General features: G+C 35.6%; 1 protein-coding gene across 1 annotated transcript in view; it reads left to right on the top strand.

Annotated features, from left to right (window-relative positions):
- Positions 1-16,783, top strand: part of SS18 (SS18 subunit of BAF chromatin remodeling complex) — a 75,690-nt gene that overhangs the window by 21,646 nt on the left and 37,261 nt on the right. Inside the window, exon 4 of the mRNA XM_082667664.1 lies at positions 15,348-15,501. Within this exon, the coding sequence (XP_082523790.1) occupies positions 15,348-15,501 (154 nt within the window). The remainder of the gene's footprint in view (positions 1-15,347; positions 15,502-16,783) is intronic.

Below are 16,783 nucleotides of genomic sequence, written 5' to 3'. Positions count from 1 at the left end.
CAACTTTTAGGTTTTTTAGTGTCCTCTCAAAAGAGGAATTATATATTTATAGTAATATTTCATGTATCTGGAATAAGACCAGATCTAGCAAACTTCTCCTATTTGAAAGAAAGTCAAGAATTAGAAAACCAGGAATAAATGGAAAAAGACCTAAAAGGAGAAAAACAATTTATAAAGCCAGTGTACTAACACTTAGGTATTTTGCTTCTTAGTTTGGGCCCTGGGTATTCTTTTCTTATTTCAAAGGCATTGTAAGTTTGTAACAGAAACTATTCTTAGTCTTACACATATTTGAACAAGTTTGCTTTTTCAATTTTAAGCCCATAGCCAAAAGCAGCAAATCACACATCAGAACTTGGAGAGTGTATTCCATAGGCAGGCATACTTACAAGCAGTGTACCTGACAGCTGAGGTGGCATTGAAAGAGACCAAATATTTGTACAAAACTGACATAATTCAAAATTTACACTATTCTGACTCCATTTAGTAGAGGTATATAGGGTCCTATCTACCTTGGTAACTGTTGGAGGCATCATTAGAATGTTGGTTTTCAGAGCTGGTATACTTTCTGAAACAACATAAACTATTGACATAATTATTTTCATTATATGAACTAGGAACAATTTTGCCAGTAGAAAATATGACTATATTATGTGTATGTAAGTCCTTCCTACAAATGTACTTTGAAGAAATTGCATTTCTAAGTTTTAGGCTAATATTAGTTATTGTCAGTTTATTTTTGTCATCTGCTAGTATTATGAAGTAGTAAGCACCATTGATTTAAGAAAGAATTATGAGAGAACAATTTAAATTAAAAAAAAGCTTTTATCCATTGATTTAATTTTTCTTTGGGAAAAACTTGGGGAGAAAATAGTCTTTTTATTGTGGTAGTTCATTTTGAAGGCATACAGTCTAGAAATATTTCTACAGAATTAAAAGTTTTAGAACTGGAAGGAGCTTGGATAATCACGTAGTCTAGTGTTTCTTTACCTTGGCTGCACATTTTAAAAGCTTTTCAGGTGATTCTATTGTGTAACTAGGAATTGAGGATTTTATATTGCTACGCATTTTAAATGGAATATCCAGTGATGTTTGAGGATATGCAAAACTTTGGAAAAATATGATTCCTATTTCTGTAGTATCACCTTCATTTGATGTGTACCATGGCCATTTTTACAGTATGAGAAAGATAATACTTATTCTGTAATGCTGTTAAATGAAGGATTAATTCAGACAATTCATGGTGTCCAGTATATAGGAGGTACTCAGTAAATATTGATGGTAATGAAGATGAAGGTAGTACGCAATTGGAATGTGTAAATGGAAAGAGAAGTCAGATTAAGGAGAATTTGAAAGATTAGCAGGTTTCAGTTACTGAATACATATGCAGGATAAGGAAGGAGTTTGGAGACTCGAGTGACATTAATGCCATTCCCTAAGATTGAGTATGTATGCATTTAATTTTCTTTTGTCAGTATGGAAGAAGGCAAAGCATATATTTGTAGAATCAAGTTTTTTTTTTAACATCTTTATTGGAGTATAATTGCTTTACAATGGTGTGTTAGTTTCCGCTGTATAACAAAGTGAATCAGCTATATGTATACATATATCCTCATATCCCCTCCCTCTTGCGTCTCCCTCCCACCCTCCCTATCCCACCCCTCTAGGTGGACACAAAGCACGAAGCTGATCTCCCTGTGCTATGCAGCTGCTTCCCACAAGCTATCTATTTAACATTTGGTAGTGTATATATGTCCATGCCACTCTCTTACTTCGTCCCATCTTACCCTTCCCCCTCCCCGTGTCCTCAAGTCCATTCTCTACATCTACGTCTTTGTTCCTGTTCTGCCTGAATGTTCTTCAGAACCGTTTTTTGATAAGATTCCATATATATGTGTTAGCATACGGTATTTGTTTTTCTCTTTCTGACTTACTTGACTCTGTATGACAGTCTCTAAGTCCATCCACCTCACTACAAATAAACTCAATTTCATTTCTTTTTATGGTATGCATTTAATTTTAAAAGAAGGCTGAAAGTTGATTGGAATTACTTGTCTTGCTTTTCACTTAATTCATTATGAGCATTGTTTAAAGAAATCTCTAATTTAATCAGATACACTTGAATTTTAAAAGTATTAAAGATCATTTTTGTTTAATAGGTGTTCTGTCCAAAAAATAAAAGTCTTAACTATTAATGAAAATTGGTTAGAGGGAGTAGCCTTACATTTTATATATTTTTTATTTCCTAAATTTCATTTTTTGGTGATACCACACTTGATGTTTTGAGTTAGCATTGGGCACTTGATCAGCCTTTCCTTACACAAGTGTCAGTAAAAACGATAATATATTTGTCTTCAGGTTCAGTGACTGCTGGCAGAGCATCCATCTGTTAAGGTATTTCACTGACTAAAATTTGATATTATAGGATTTACTGTTTACAGGTGTGATCCAAGTGAAGTGAAGGAACACGTGGGAACACGTGGTTAGAGTTGTGGAACATTTTAAAGATTAGCAGAGTTTATCTCATTTATAAATTTTAACTTAATTTTTAGCACAGGTAGTACTTTGATGTGGTTAGAACATTAAAAACTACAAAAAGTCATACAGAAGCCTACTTGCACCTCTGTCTTATACCTGCTTTTTATGCAAATAAAAGCCAATGTAAATACATACTTTCCCCTTCTTTTCTAGGCAGGTAGAACCTTGATTGCCATACACACTGTTCTGTACCTTGTCTTTTTATTACAGTTTTCTTAAAGCGTTTAAGTTCTTATTTAGAATTATGGAAAGAACTTTTCTTCAATATTGTCATCATTCTCAGCATGTCTTAAGTGTTTGATGAACATGATCATATTTATTTGGTCAGTGTGATAATGTTGAAACTTGTATTCTTTAACTTCTGTGATAGTTTTCTTTTTTACCTTTCTAGCTGCTCGGCTCCCTGTGTTTTACCTGCCTATCAAATGTTGATGATCTGTACTTGAACAACTTTTTACTATACACACCCATCCTGGGAGATTTCACCCACACTCCTGATTTTTTATATTCTTGACTTGATGTTCCCCTCCATATTCTTGGCTCCCAAATATGTATCTTCTTGCCCAAGTGTGCCCCATGAATCTAGCTTCTACTTGACATAACCAGTTTGGATATGCCTCCACACAGTGTAGGCAAAAGTCATCCGTCTCAGTTCCCCCTCTGTTCCCTGCTGTTAAAGGAAAAAAAAGTGCACAGCCATTTTGCTATTTCCTATCTCAAGTGAGTAGTGTGAACACTGAGTTCTTTTAGTCAGAAACATAGTGATCATCTCAGACTACTCCCCTTTCTTTCACCAGCCACAGCTGTCTTCTTTCTCTTCTACCTAATAAAGTGCTGCAAAATAAAAGGTGTCTAATTAAGACATTTTGGTATTAAAAACAGAAGCAAGACTACAGGTGAAATGGTCTTTTGAAATGTGTATTTTATATGCCAAAAAGTTCTATAAATGATATTAAAGACAGCAGATAGTAATTCTATAGTACACTTATATGCTATTTTAGAATTATGTATATTTAAAGTACATTTGAAACATAGAAGTAATTAGTTCTGTTGAGGATTAGGGAAGGTTTCCTAAAGGAGGTAACCCTGTATTTCATAGAGAATTGATTTATGGGGGCACATTTCTCTACATTAATGTACGATAGGGAGCATTTTGCCAACATTGTTGCCTATCTTGTCTTTTTAGAATCCTAGGAAAAATCATGTTAACTATTTGCTGGATAGCATATATAAAATTCAGAAGACTGTCTGAGTCCAAATATGTAAAGAAATTGGATATATCTTACTGCGAGAAATACAAATGTGTGTGTAATTTTCTTGCAGAACTATATTAGTGAATGAAGCTTATAAATGTACTAGAGAACCTAAAGGTTGTCCCTTTGTTATTAATTGAAAATAATGTATCTAGCTCACCTCTATAAAGAGCAGAATTTGCCATATAGCTAAGAAAGTAAAGAACCTAAATGTTGGAAATTAAGTAATTTATTCTTATTTGCACAGAATAAGTACAGAAAAGTATTTGTACAGGGTTGTTTAAGCATTATTTTTATTGGCAAAATAATGAAACAATATAAGGAAAAACTGTCAGTAGTGAGGATGGGTTAAAAACTGTTATATCTTATTCAATTGAGTTCTGTACTTTTGCATGAGATTGAATTATATGCTGATATAGAATAATACCTACAGTAGAGTTAATAACAGGATAGTGTGACCCTACTTTTAAAAACTAAATATATGTTTATATATATGAATTTTGAAAAAGATTCTGGAGATGTGCATACCAAGCTTTTAGCAATGGTTCCCGTGTGTATTGTTTCTATTTTTATAATGATTACACATTATTTTTGTAATTAAGCCAGACTGGTATAGATACAAAAACAATATTTAAAAAATCCAAGATCAAGCAAATATATATTTCTTCATTTTTTTAAAGAAATGTATTTATTTATTTATTAGTTTTGGTTGTGCTGGGTCTTCATTGCTACACACAGGCATTCTCTAGTTGCGGTGAGCAGGGGTTACTCTTTGTTGCGGTGTGCGGGTTTCTCATTGCAGTGGCTTCTCTTGTTGCGGACCACGGGCTCTAGGTGCGCAGGCTTCAGTAGTTGTGGCTCGCGGGCTCTAGAACACAGGCTCAGTAGTTGTGGTGCATGGGCTTAGTTGCTCCGCAGCATGTGGGATCTTCCCGGTCTAGGGCTTGAACCTGTGTCCCCTGCATTGGCACTGCGCCACCAGGGAAGTCCCAAGCCAAATATATATTTCTTAATGGGCGGTATTATTACAACTTTAAGAAAGGCTTAGGGCTTCCCTGGTGGCGCAGTGGTTGAGAGTCCGCCTGCTGATGCAGGGGACACGGGTTCGAGCCCCGGTCCGGGAAGATCTCACATGCCGTGGAGCGACTAGGCCCGTGAGCCATGGCCGCTGAGCCTGCGCGTCCGGAGCCTGTGCTCCGCAACAGGAGAGGCCACGTCAGTGAGAGGCCCGCGTACCGCAAAAAAAGAAAGGCGTAGAGTCCTATCTCCCAGTGTTTCCGGAGTAGATTAGTTTATTTATTTTTTTCTTTTCTTTTGAAAGAATACTCTAGAGAAATCTTCTGGTCTGTGAAGAAAAAGACATTTACTTTTTGTTCTTTAGATTATATGGTTCTGGAGTGATTGTTTAGTGGTTAACATCATCAGGGTCTGGAAGACTTGGTTTTTCAGAGCTGAGACAGTGTAATGTTGGATTTGTTATGGTAAAAATGTTTGCTGTTTCATAAAGTTGAATTTAGTGGGGAACCTAGTACTAAAACTGGGGAGAGTATTTTTAGTAGGTCAGTCATTCTGGGGCCTAAGCCTTTAGGACAGTTGAAGAATCAAAATGCTGTGAAAATAACTGGGAGATATTATTAGTTATGAAAGTTAAACTGATCACATTTTACGATAGGACTGAATATTAGCCATCTTTTTTGGAACAAGGTGCCATATGACAATTTATGAGATTGCTAAATTGAAGAATCAATTGGTGAGGTCAAAAGCCAGCATAAATTCAAGGCTACCCATGGTGGCATCCTGAAATTTCTTGTAGGCATGAATGAGGAATCGAGGAGACCTTCCTAAACTGTTTCAGATATGTGTAAAATTCATTTTGGGGAGACTGATTTTAGGACTAGGAAGTAAGGCAAATATGATACAGATGGGGCTTTTGGATCCAGTCTTGGTTGACTAATCAAGAGTCTTGTGTGTGTATAGGGATCATCTCTTTATCAACTTTTGGAAGTATTTTATCTGTGTATATGTATCTATATATGTAAAATATGTATAGCCTGTTTTGAATAATTTATTTTTAAATCTCCTATTTCTACATGTCACTTTAGTGCCTCCTTTGGGGAACTATTTTGATGACAGCTATACTAACGATAGTTATACAGATGAAGAATTGTTAAACTAAAATTTGTATTTTTCAGTTTTTTTATATTCTAAAGAAATATTGAATAATTTTATAGTCAAAATTATTTTTAGTTTTATAGTAAATCATTTATATTTGATGGTTTCTTCATTTATTTACTAAATATTAAGTGCCTACTGTGTGTCAGGCAATAGTTTTTGAAACATCAGTGAGCAAAACATTCCTGCTGTCTTGGGTTTTATATTCTAGCAAACGAGGCAAGCATAACAAATAATTAAATCACGTAGTCTGTTGGACAATGGAAAGAGCTAAGGAAAAGGAAAACAAGTAGGAGAGGGAGAGGTGTATTGGAAATACTGGAGGCAGGGGATGGAATTTGTAATATGAAGTAGACTGGTCAGGGTATACCTCTTTGAGAAGGTGACATCTAAGCTAAGACTTGAGGAAGAATGTTTTAGGCAGAGGAAAGAAGCAGTGGAAAGCTCCTGAAGTGAAACTGTGCCTGGCTTGTTGAAGGAACAACATGAAGGCTGTTGTGGCTGGGACAGAATAAGGAGTTTATATGAACAGAACCTATTGTGTAGACTATTGTAAGGACTTTTTCACTCTGAAATCGGAAGCCCTTGGAGGATTTTGAGCCGAAGAGTGAATTGGTATATTTTAATAAGCTCATTCTGCTTACTGTGTGGAGAATTTACTATGGAGAAGTGTGGGTCGGAACAGGAAATCCAGTAAGGAGGCCCTTGCAGTAATCAACATGAGAGAGGTGATGGTGGCTGGTAGCATGGTGGTAGCAGAAGAGGTAGTGGTAGAAGTGGTCAAACTGTTGAGTATATGTTAAAGGTAGAGATCAAAGGATATGTTGAAAATTGGATGTAGGGGGCAGAGTGTAAGAAGAAAAGTGTCAAAGATGACCCCATGGTTTTCAGAGCAACTGGACGGATGAAATTGCCATCAGCTGATACTGTTGGGTAAAGGGATTTGAGGCTGAGGCAGAGATATCAGGGAGTCAGTGTTGTAGATTTTAAGTTGAGATGTCTGATAGACTTCCAGATGGAGATGAGGTAGAATAGGGAATTTTGACAATTAAAAAACATGAAAATTACCACAAAGATCTGGCCCCTGATTTAATTTTGAAATGCTATATTTTAAAATCATTTTTTCATTTAACAAATCTTTATTGAGTACCGTATTTTACACTAGATGATTGGGGGCTACAGATAGGCAAATATAATTATGGACTCAGTCCTAACAGAAGTTAACATACAGTGTGGTCGGCAGACATTTATTAAGTAATTACACAAACATTTTAAGTGCCAATTGTAAATGCTATGAAGGAAGGGCATCTAGGACTAAGGGAGCAGATAATGGGGGCTGATGATTCTGGTGGTCTTCCTTGAGGAAATGACATTTGAGGTATAATTTACAGAGAATAAAATTCATTCATTTAAATTGTATAGATGGATTAATTTTGACAAATCCATGTAACCACCACTACAATCAGGATATAGAACAATGCTGCCATTCCAGAAAAGTTTTCCAATGCCTGTTTTTTGCCCATTTTCCATTGGGTTTTCCTTTTTAAAATTTATTTGTAGGGGTTCTTTATTCTAGATACAAATCTTTTATTGGCTATATGTATTGCAGATACCTTCTTCCAGTTCGAAAGTTGCTTTTTTTTTCTCTTTATGATGTCTTTGGATGAACAGAGTTTCTAATTTAAATGAAATCCAGTTTATCAATCTTTTTTATTTCTTTTCTGTATCTTGTTTAAGAAATATTTTCTTGTATCAGGGTCATGAAGATATGCCTATGCAGTCTTCTAAAAGTTTGTCTATCCATGATTCATTGCAAATTAAATTTGTTTATGATCTGAGCTAGGAGTCAGGGTTCATTTTTGTTCATATGATATTCAACTTATCTGGTACCATTTATTGGAAAGATCAGTTTTTACCCATTGAATATAAGTCGTTTTGTTGTAACGTGACTGTATGTGTTACACTGTTCCTCAACTTTATTCTGTTGGTCTTTTTATTCTTTTGGTTTGTTTATCTGTCCTTGCACCAACCAATATCTTAATTATAGCAGACGATAGTGTTGTTCTTTGAGTGTCCTGGCTATTTTGTCTTTTGTATTTCCATATAAATTTTACAGTCAGCTTGTTAATTTCTACAGAAAGCCTGTTGGGATTTTGATTGAGATTACATGGAATCTCTAAGTCAATACTGGAGAAACTGATATCTCCACAATATTTAGTCTTCCAGTCAATGAAGATGGCATATCCCTCTGTTTAGTAAACTCCTTAATTTCTCTCAACATTGTCGCAGTGTAGAAGTAGCACATATCTTGCTAGATTTGTTCCTAGCTATTCAGTTTTTTTGGATGCTATTATACATGGTATCATCTTTTAAATTTAAATTTTCTAGTTTATTGGCAATATATAGAAATACAGTTGATTTTTATATATTGACCTTGTCTCTAGTTACCTTAGTGATTCTCATAGTTTGTTACAGATTTTCTTGGGGTTTTCTATGCATTCAATCATGTCATCTTTGAATAATAATTATGTCTTTTCCAATCTTTTATTCCTTCTTATTTTTTTCCTACTTTTTTTTATACTACTGATTTGTTTAGTGGTTTATTTATTTTGTTGAATAGTCTTGGTGTTAATGGATATTCTTGTCTTGTTCCTGAATTCTTGTTTTCTTTCCTGAAAGTCCAGTATTTCATCAGTAAGATGATATTGAGTATACATTTTTTTTGTAAACTAGATTTGTTAGACTAAGGATGCTCCTATTAATTTTTTAAAGTCTTTAGTGGTTGTTGAATTTTATCACATAATTTTCCTTTATTGAGATGATTATATGAATTTTATTTTGGTAATTTGGTGAGTTACAATGATCAATTTCCAAAAGTTAAATCAGCCTGCACTCCTGGAATAAATTCCATTGGTTATATAATGTATTGTCTTTTTAATACAGTCTATATTTGATTTGCAAAATTTTGTTTAGGATTTTTGTGTCTGTTCATGAGAAATATTGGCCTGTAAATTTCTTTCTTGTAATGTCATATTGAGGTTTTGGTGTCAGAGTTTTGGTGACCTCATTAAGGATTGGGAATTGTTCTGCATTTTTGTGTTCTCTGAAGATTGTATATGGTTCATTGAGTACTTGTCTATTTTATTTCCTTCATTATACTACTTTGGGTTTGACTGATGTCTTTTCCTAGCTACTGCACATAGAAGCTTATATCATTAATTTTTCAACTTTTCTTAAAAATGAATTTTAAATATGCATTTTAAAGCTATAAATTTTCCTTTTAGCATAGCTGTAGCTGCGTCTCACAAATTTTGATGTTGCATTTTCATTACCATTCAGTTAAACGTATTTTCTAATTTCCATTGTTGTTTCTTCATTAACAGGTTATTGGTTTTCTGTTATTGATTTCTAGTTTAATTTCACTGTGCTCAAAACATACAGCATAAGATTTCAATCATTTGTTATTTGTTGACTTGCCCTGTGGCCCTGTATATGACCTAGTTTGGTCTATATTCCTTGAGTATTTGAGAAGAATGTGTATTATGCAATTGTTGCATATAGTAGTCTGTGCATGTTAATTACATTGAGTTGTTAATAATGATGTCAAATCTTTCATATTCTCAGGGTTTTTTTTTTCATTTGTTTGTTGTTTTTTTGGTCTCCTTGTTCTGTCAGTTACTAGAAGAAGTATATTAAAATCTCCAACCATTATTATGGATTATTCCGTTTTTCCTTTTACGTTATAGATTTTGAAACTGCAATTATGAGATGTATGCAAATTTATGATTGTTACATTTTTGTTGAATTGATCCTTTTATTATAATAAACTATCCCTTTAGTATTTCTAGTAGTATTCCTTTTTATTTTATTTATTTGTTTATTTGGTCACACTACGTGGCTTGTGGGATCTTAGTTCCCTAACCAGGGACCAGGGATTGAACCCGTGCCCCCTGCAATGGAAGCACAGAGTCCTAACTGGACTGCCAGGGAATTCCCCCAGTAATACGTCTTGATTTAAGTCAACTATCTAATGTATGGTTACATCACCATACTTTTGATTAGAGTTTACATAGTATTCTTTTTCTTTTTTTTTTTTTTTTGCAGTACGCGGGCCTCTCACTGCTGTGGCCTTTCCCGCTGCGGAGCACAGGCTCCGGACACGCAGGCCCAGCGGCCATGGCTCACGGGCCCAGCCGCTCCGCGGCATGTGGGATCTTCCCAAACCGGGGCACGAACCCGCGTCCCCTGCATCGCCAGGCGGACTCCCAACCACTGTGTCACCAGGGAAGCCCCCATAGTATTCTTTTTCTTTTAACACATATGTGTCCTTAAGTTTAAAGTGGATCTCTTGTGAACAGAATATAGTTGAGCGTTTTAAAAAATAATTTTGTTTTTTTATTGAAATGAGGGGTCTATATACATTTAATGTTGAACATGATATAGTAGGCTTTCCGTCTATCACCCTGATACTAGTTTCCTGTTTGTCTCTTTCTGGTCCTTCTTGGAATTAGTCAAGCATTACTTGTTCCTCTCTTCTAGTTTTTTAGTTATACATTTTTTATATGTGCATATGCATTTTTAAGTAGTTGCCTAACAGATTACAATATGCATCCTTGGTTTATTAGATTCCGCTCAAATTTGTACTTTTAACAGTTGCTGAAAAATACAGGAAACTTGCAACAATATAACTTCCTGAATTCTGCTGTCCTTTATGTTAGTCTTGTCATATTTTATACTTCTACATATGTTTAAACTATACTATTCATTGTTACTATTATTTAATTTAATTAATTAATTTATTTTTTTTGGCTGCGTTGGGTCTTTGTTGCTGCACGTGGGCTTTCTCTAGTTGTGGTGAGCGGGGGCTACTCTTTGTTGCCGTGCGCATGCTTCTCTTGTTGCGGAGCACAGGCTCTCGGCGCACGGGCTTCAGTAGTTGTGGCACATGGGCTCAGTAGTTGTGGCTTGCGGGCTCTAGAGCGCAGGCTCAGTAGTTGTGGCGCACGGGCTCAGTTGCTCCGCGGCATGTGGGATCTTCCCAGACTAGGGGCTCGAACCCATGTCCCCTGCACTGGAAGGCAGATTCTTAACCACTGTGCCACCAGGAAAGTCCCACTATTATTTTAAATGTTAATATTTTTATTTATCTACATATTTACCTTTCCATTCCTATTAATCCCTCTAGTTCTGTGCCGTTTTCATTTAGCTGGATGAATTCTCTTCATTTGTTACAGGTTATCTTAGCTTTTGTTCATCTGAAACTATTATTGTTTCATTTTTGTGTTTGGAGGTTATTTTCTCTTAGTATAAAATTCTAGGTTGGTTGTTGATTATTTTCTTTTTCTGTCTTAGCACTTTATAGATGTCATTTTTTAAATATTCTATTTCCATTATTTCTGATAAAAAATAGGTTTTTAGTCTAATTGCCATTCACCTGAAGGTAATGTGTTTTATTCTCCCTGGCTACTTTTAAGATTTTCACTTTGACTTTGTTTTTTAGGACTTTGAAGTATCTAGCCATGGTTTTCTTCATATCCTGCTGAGGTTTGTAGTGCTTCATACGTTTGCTAGAGACTCATGTCTTTTGTTAGCTTTGGAAAATTCTTGAGCAGTATTCTTATTGCTTATGTGTTATTTTCTCTTCTCTACATTTTTTCTCTTTTTTTGGCTGCACTGCATGGCTTGTGGGATTTTAGTTCCCAACCAGGTATCAAGCCCATGTCCTTGGCAATGAGAGTACGGAGTCCTAACCTCTGGACCTCCAGGGAATTCTCTCTCTTCTACTTTTGTAACTCCAGTTAGATGTGTTTTAGGCCTTTTCACCATGACGTACATGTCTTTCTTTACATTTTCTGCTCATATTTTCTCTCCTTTATATCTTTTTGATGTGTTGTATTTTCTATATGTTTGTTGCTCCCTTTGACTTAAGAATTCTAGGCTTTGCTGAAATTCTCCATTTGTCCTGTTTGTTTTTTTCCTTGAATATATCAGTCATTTTTAAAGTCTCTCAGATAACTCTAAAATGTGAATGACCTATGTGTCTTCTCCTGTTTTCTATTATTTCTATTTGTTGTCCATCTACTCTTTTTTTTTTAATGGAGATGAAATTCGCATAACATGAGGTTCATCATTTTAACCTTTAAAAATACAGGCACCCCTCAGAGATATTGTGGATTCAGTTCCAGACCACCACAGTACAATGAATATTGCAATAAAGCTAGTTACAGAAATTTTTTAGTTTCCCAGAGCATATAAAAGTTACGTTTAGACTGTACTGTAGCCTATGAAGTATGCAGTAGCACTGTGTCTAAAAATCAATGTACATACCTTAATTAAAAAATATTTTATTGCTAAAAAATGCTAACCATAATCTGAACCTTCAGTGAGTGATAATCTTTTTGCAATATTAACATTAAAGGGCACTGCTCACAGACCACCATAACATATATAATAATCATGAAAAAGTTTGAAGTATTGTGAAAATTATCAAAATGTGACACAAAGACACGAAATGAGCAGATGCTGTTGGAAAGATGGTGCCGATCCACTTGTTCCACACAGGGTTGCCCCAGACCTCTGATGTGTAGAAAAACATGGTATCTGTGAAGCACAATAAAATGAGGAATCCCTGTATACAATTCAGTGGGTGTTAGTATATTCATAGTGCTGTGCAGCCATCACCGTTATCTTATTCTAGGACACCATCACCCCAAAGAAGAAAACTCATGACCAGTGACAGTCAACCTCAATTCTCCCCTCTGCCCGTCCCCTGGCAAAGACTGATCAGTCTACTTTCTGTCTCCGGCTTTGTCTATTCTGGACAGTTGATAGAAATGGAATCATACAATGTATGGCCTTTTGAGGCTGACTTCTTCACTTAGCGTAGTGTTTTCAAGATTTATCCATGTTGTAGTGTGTATCACTACTTCATTCCATTTTGTGGCTGAATAATATTCCATTGTGTGGATATTTACCACATTTTGTTTATCAATTCATCAGCTGAAGGACATTTAGGTTTTTTTCTACCGTCTGGCTATTATGAATAGCGCTGCTGTGAACATTCACGTATAAGTTTTGTGTGAATGTACGTCTTCAGTTCTCTTGGGTCTATACCAGGAGTGGAATTGCTAGGTCATATGGTACCTCTGTTTAACTCTTTGAGAAACTGCTAAAGTGTTCTCCACAATAGTTGCACCCTTTTACAATCCCATCAGCATGTACAAGAGATTTTCTCTGCATTCTTGCCAACACATGTTACTTTCTGTAGTTTTTTTTTTTAATTATTATAGCCATCCTAATGGGTGTTGGCCATTTATTCTTATTTTTTTTAGAATACCTTGTAACTTTTAATTGAGGACTTATTGACTTGTTAGGGCTGATCTGTTTCAATTTTTACCTTAGTCCAAGGAGAGGCTTTTTTGAAGTCTCAACAGAGAGACTGAATTGGTTTTGAAGGCCCTTCTGATTTGGTGGGGCCTACACTCCAATCTTTGTCTCCCTCGAACTGGGCAGAAGCTGAAATCTCTTTTCAGCTCTTTTGCTTCCGAACTGCTGTTTTCTGCTAGTTTTCTTGAATTTACCCCTCTTTGTGTTTCTTCCTCTCTGGAACTTGGTTCTTTAATTTCCAGCTCTCTGTTAGCCAAAAATTCTCTCTTCTCTCAGTCTAGTAGGACTGCCACTTTCTACTTGGACTCTATTTTCCTGTTATACAGCAAAGTAAAGGAAAAGCCAAGTTGATTATGGGGCTGATTTTCTATTTTTCCCTTCTTTAAAGAGTTGTAGCCCCCTCTTGTTCCTCTCTGTGTACATTACTCTTCAGTGCCTTCAGATGGTTTCTACATTTGTCTAGATTTTATAACTTTTATTAGCAAGAGGGTTGGTTTGGTACAAGCTAGTCTGTTATGATGGGAACCACGCATATTGATGTTTCATGAATTGAATCACAAGAAAATGAAAAACTGATACCTATTGAGAGTGAGAGCATGAATTTTCAAGAGAAAATCTGGACAAGGATATAGGAGAAAGGAATTTTATTTTCAAGCAAGAGGGCCAAGTCAGCCATATTGAAGGATGGTAAAGGATGATTTAAAGTGAGATATGTGACACTAAGTTGATATTTAGTAAGTTTTTTGAAAATGGAACAAAGTGTTTAAAGAATACGAATTGGATGAAGAATTTAAGATAAGAATTGAAAGAAAATATTTAATGAGCAATTATTGGATTGGATTTAGTAGTGAAGAAATTAAGATTATGAATTTGGAACGAGTGCTATTAGAGTAGTACTTGGTTAATTTTGTAAATGTTAGTGGTTATTAGGTAGTTGGAGATTTGAGTGTTTACTGTGATGTCTAAAGAACAATGTATATCTGGTAAGTATGCCAGGGAGGATTGTGTTCGCAAAATCTGGGTGGTACAGACACAGTAAACATATGGGCGGAAGAGAATGACTGAAGTTCTAGGAATGGACATTACGTTTAAAACATAGACAAGTAGAGAAAGAAGGCAGAAATAGATTTGTAAAGAACAATACTTCCCTATCCTCTTGTAGGATTAAAAAACTGGGGTTTGGAAAGAAACTATGTGCTTTCTCTACCCAAATATTCCCAAGAAGGGAGCCAGGTGTTATAGAGCACCTTGTATCTGTGTTTTTCCTTTCGCCCTTTTGTGAACTCTCAAGGTTAGTCAGTGATTTTTTTCACACTTTCATTAGGAAATTTGCCAAAGGCATCCTTTTGAGGCAGCTGTCTCTGTACCCTTGGAGGCCATCAGTAATGTTTCCAATCCATAGGAGTAGTCGGCACAAAAATGTTGGGCTGAGCTGAGTCTTTGTGGTTTAAAACATTTCCCCTCCAAAACCAGTCCCCCTCCTCAAACAGTATAAAATATATCACATTTTGAAGCTTCTGGTCCTTAGTCTTTTGTTACTATATCTTTTCAGGTAAAATTCATCATTAATAGTAAATATATCCAAATATATTAACAATGAAAGGAGACTTAATTTTTAAAACATAATTTAAATAACAACAATAGTGGGCACATTAGAAATCCTTATACATAAATAAATAAGAATTCTTTTTGTATAGAATGTTATAATTTTTAACTTTCACTGTAAAGTAGAATATACTTGAATCATGGTGTTCTTTTGGTCTAAGGTGGTCGGATGATATATTCATGCTAACAATCTTGTGAAGTCTCTTGAATCTTGTGAAGCATATTAAATATGATGTTGTTAAGTCCATGATTAAAATGCATTAGAATAAGTTGAAATGCATTTGTGTTTTTGTCCCTATTCAACTGAATAGTATAGGCAACTGTTATACCATATGCATCTTTAGTATATTAGTCTGACTGTTTTTCTTATTTTACTAAACTGTCTTCTTTCAGCCACCCACACAGAATATGCCTATGGGTCCTGGAGGGATGAATCAGAGCGGCCCTCCCCCACCTCCACGCTCACACAACATGCCTTCAGATGGAATGGTAGCTGGGGGTCCTCCTGCACCACACATGCAGAACCAGATGAACGGCCAGATGCCTGGTAAGTTTTTCTCCTCTAAGACATTAACACCGGAGTTGCTTAGCAACTGAAACGACGTGGGGGCTCAAGGGATACTAGATTGTTGATGACAAAACTGCTTTGAATGCCCCCGAGTCCAAGCTCTCTTAGAGTTTGTTAGCTACAGAGCTACGTGACCTGTATTCAGTGTTTATCAGGCTGCCCTTGGGCTTTGATGTAGCTGACACACAGCATTCCTCTGATGAACAGAACTGGCTAAATTTAGTCTGTCTGAAACTATGCAATACAGCTGGCTTTAGAAGCTTTTGGGGGAAAAAAGGCATTGTGCCATGGCTTAAGAATTAAGATCTGTTTATAAAAATGTGTAACATTTCTCTGAGTTTTGTATTTACTTAAAAATTTATTGGTCTCAGAAACAGTATTGCTGGAAAAGACACATGGGGAGAAAAAACAAAACAGGCTCTAAAGTGCTCATGTATTTAGTATTTCCTCATTGGTCTTTTGAAACTGAGTATGCATTTTTATGAATACATATGTTTATAGTATAGTAGAAATATGGAAATTGATATTGAAGCAAAATTAAAAGCTGAAAAGTGTCAGGTTTCTTATATAATGAACCATTTACTATTTATCCATTTTAAGTTTAGAGCCGCTTAAAATATCCTTGAGACCATTGGATGCTTATTTAGTTACCTTTTGCTGGTTTGAATTTTTAATCTGAAAAGTATCAGTATCTTTAAACTATTTTGTTTTTGTAACATCAGTCACACCCATACCTATAATTCATATTTTTACTTTCTAAAGACAAAGGTTGTTTTCATTAACAAAAAGAAAGTATTAAACAAATAGCAATAAAGAGAGTAAATTAAAATAACAGAGCAATTTATTTTTTAAATTAGTAATATTAGCATCCTTAGGATAGTGTTGTCTTAACTGATTATGTTGGTTGGTAGCATTGGTGTCCAGGGACTATGGGTGTAAAAAATGAAGCAAAAGAGAGCACAGAGCAAAAGAGGCCAGATAGCCTGGCTTATAGGAGATTGATGTGTTATGGGTCATGTAGGAGGGCTGTGGTGTCTTGGTGGCAACCTTCTCTTTCCTGCCAAGGCTTCCACGGTCATGGCCCAGTGGCCCTCTACCATGTGGCGGTAGGAATAAAGAGGTAACTACTTGTCTGGTTGTGGTCAGAAGCAAGCTTCTTGCTTAATCCACATCTAGCTCATTAGGACACATTGTTTTTAAAACTGGTGGGGTAGTGCTAATGCAGGTTAGCATGTTAGAGGAGTTTTGTGACTTTTTATGG

Source organism: Grampus griseus, assembly GCF_964374135.1.
Source record: "Grampus griseus genome assembly, chromosome: 12".
Taxonomy (NCBI): Eukaryota; Metazoa; Chordata; class Mammalia; order Artiodactyla; family Delphinidae; genus Grampus; species Grampus griseus.
Note: the sequence above shows the minus strand (reverse complement) of the source record. Positions and strands in the feature narration are given on the sequence as shown.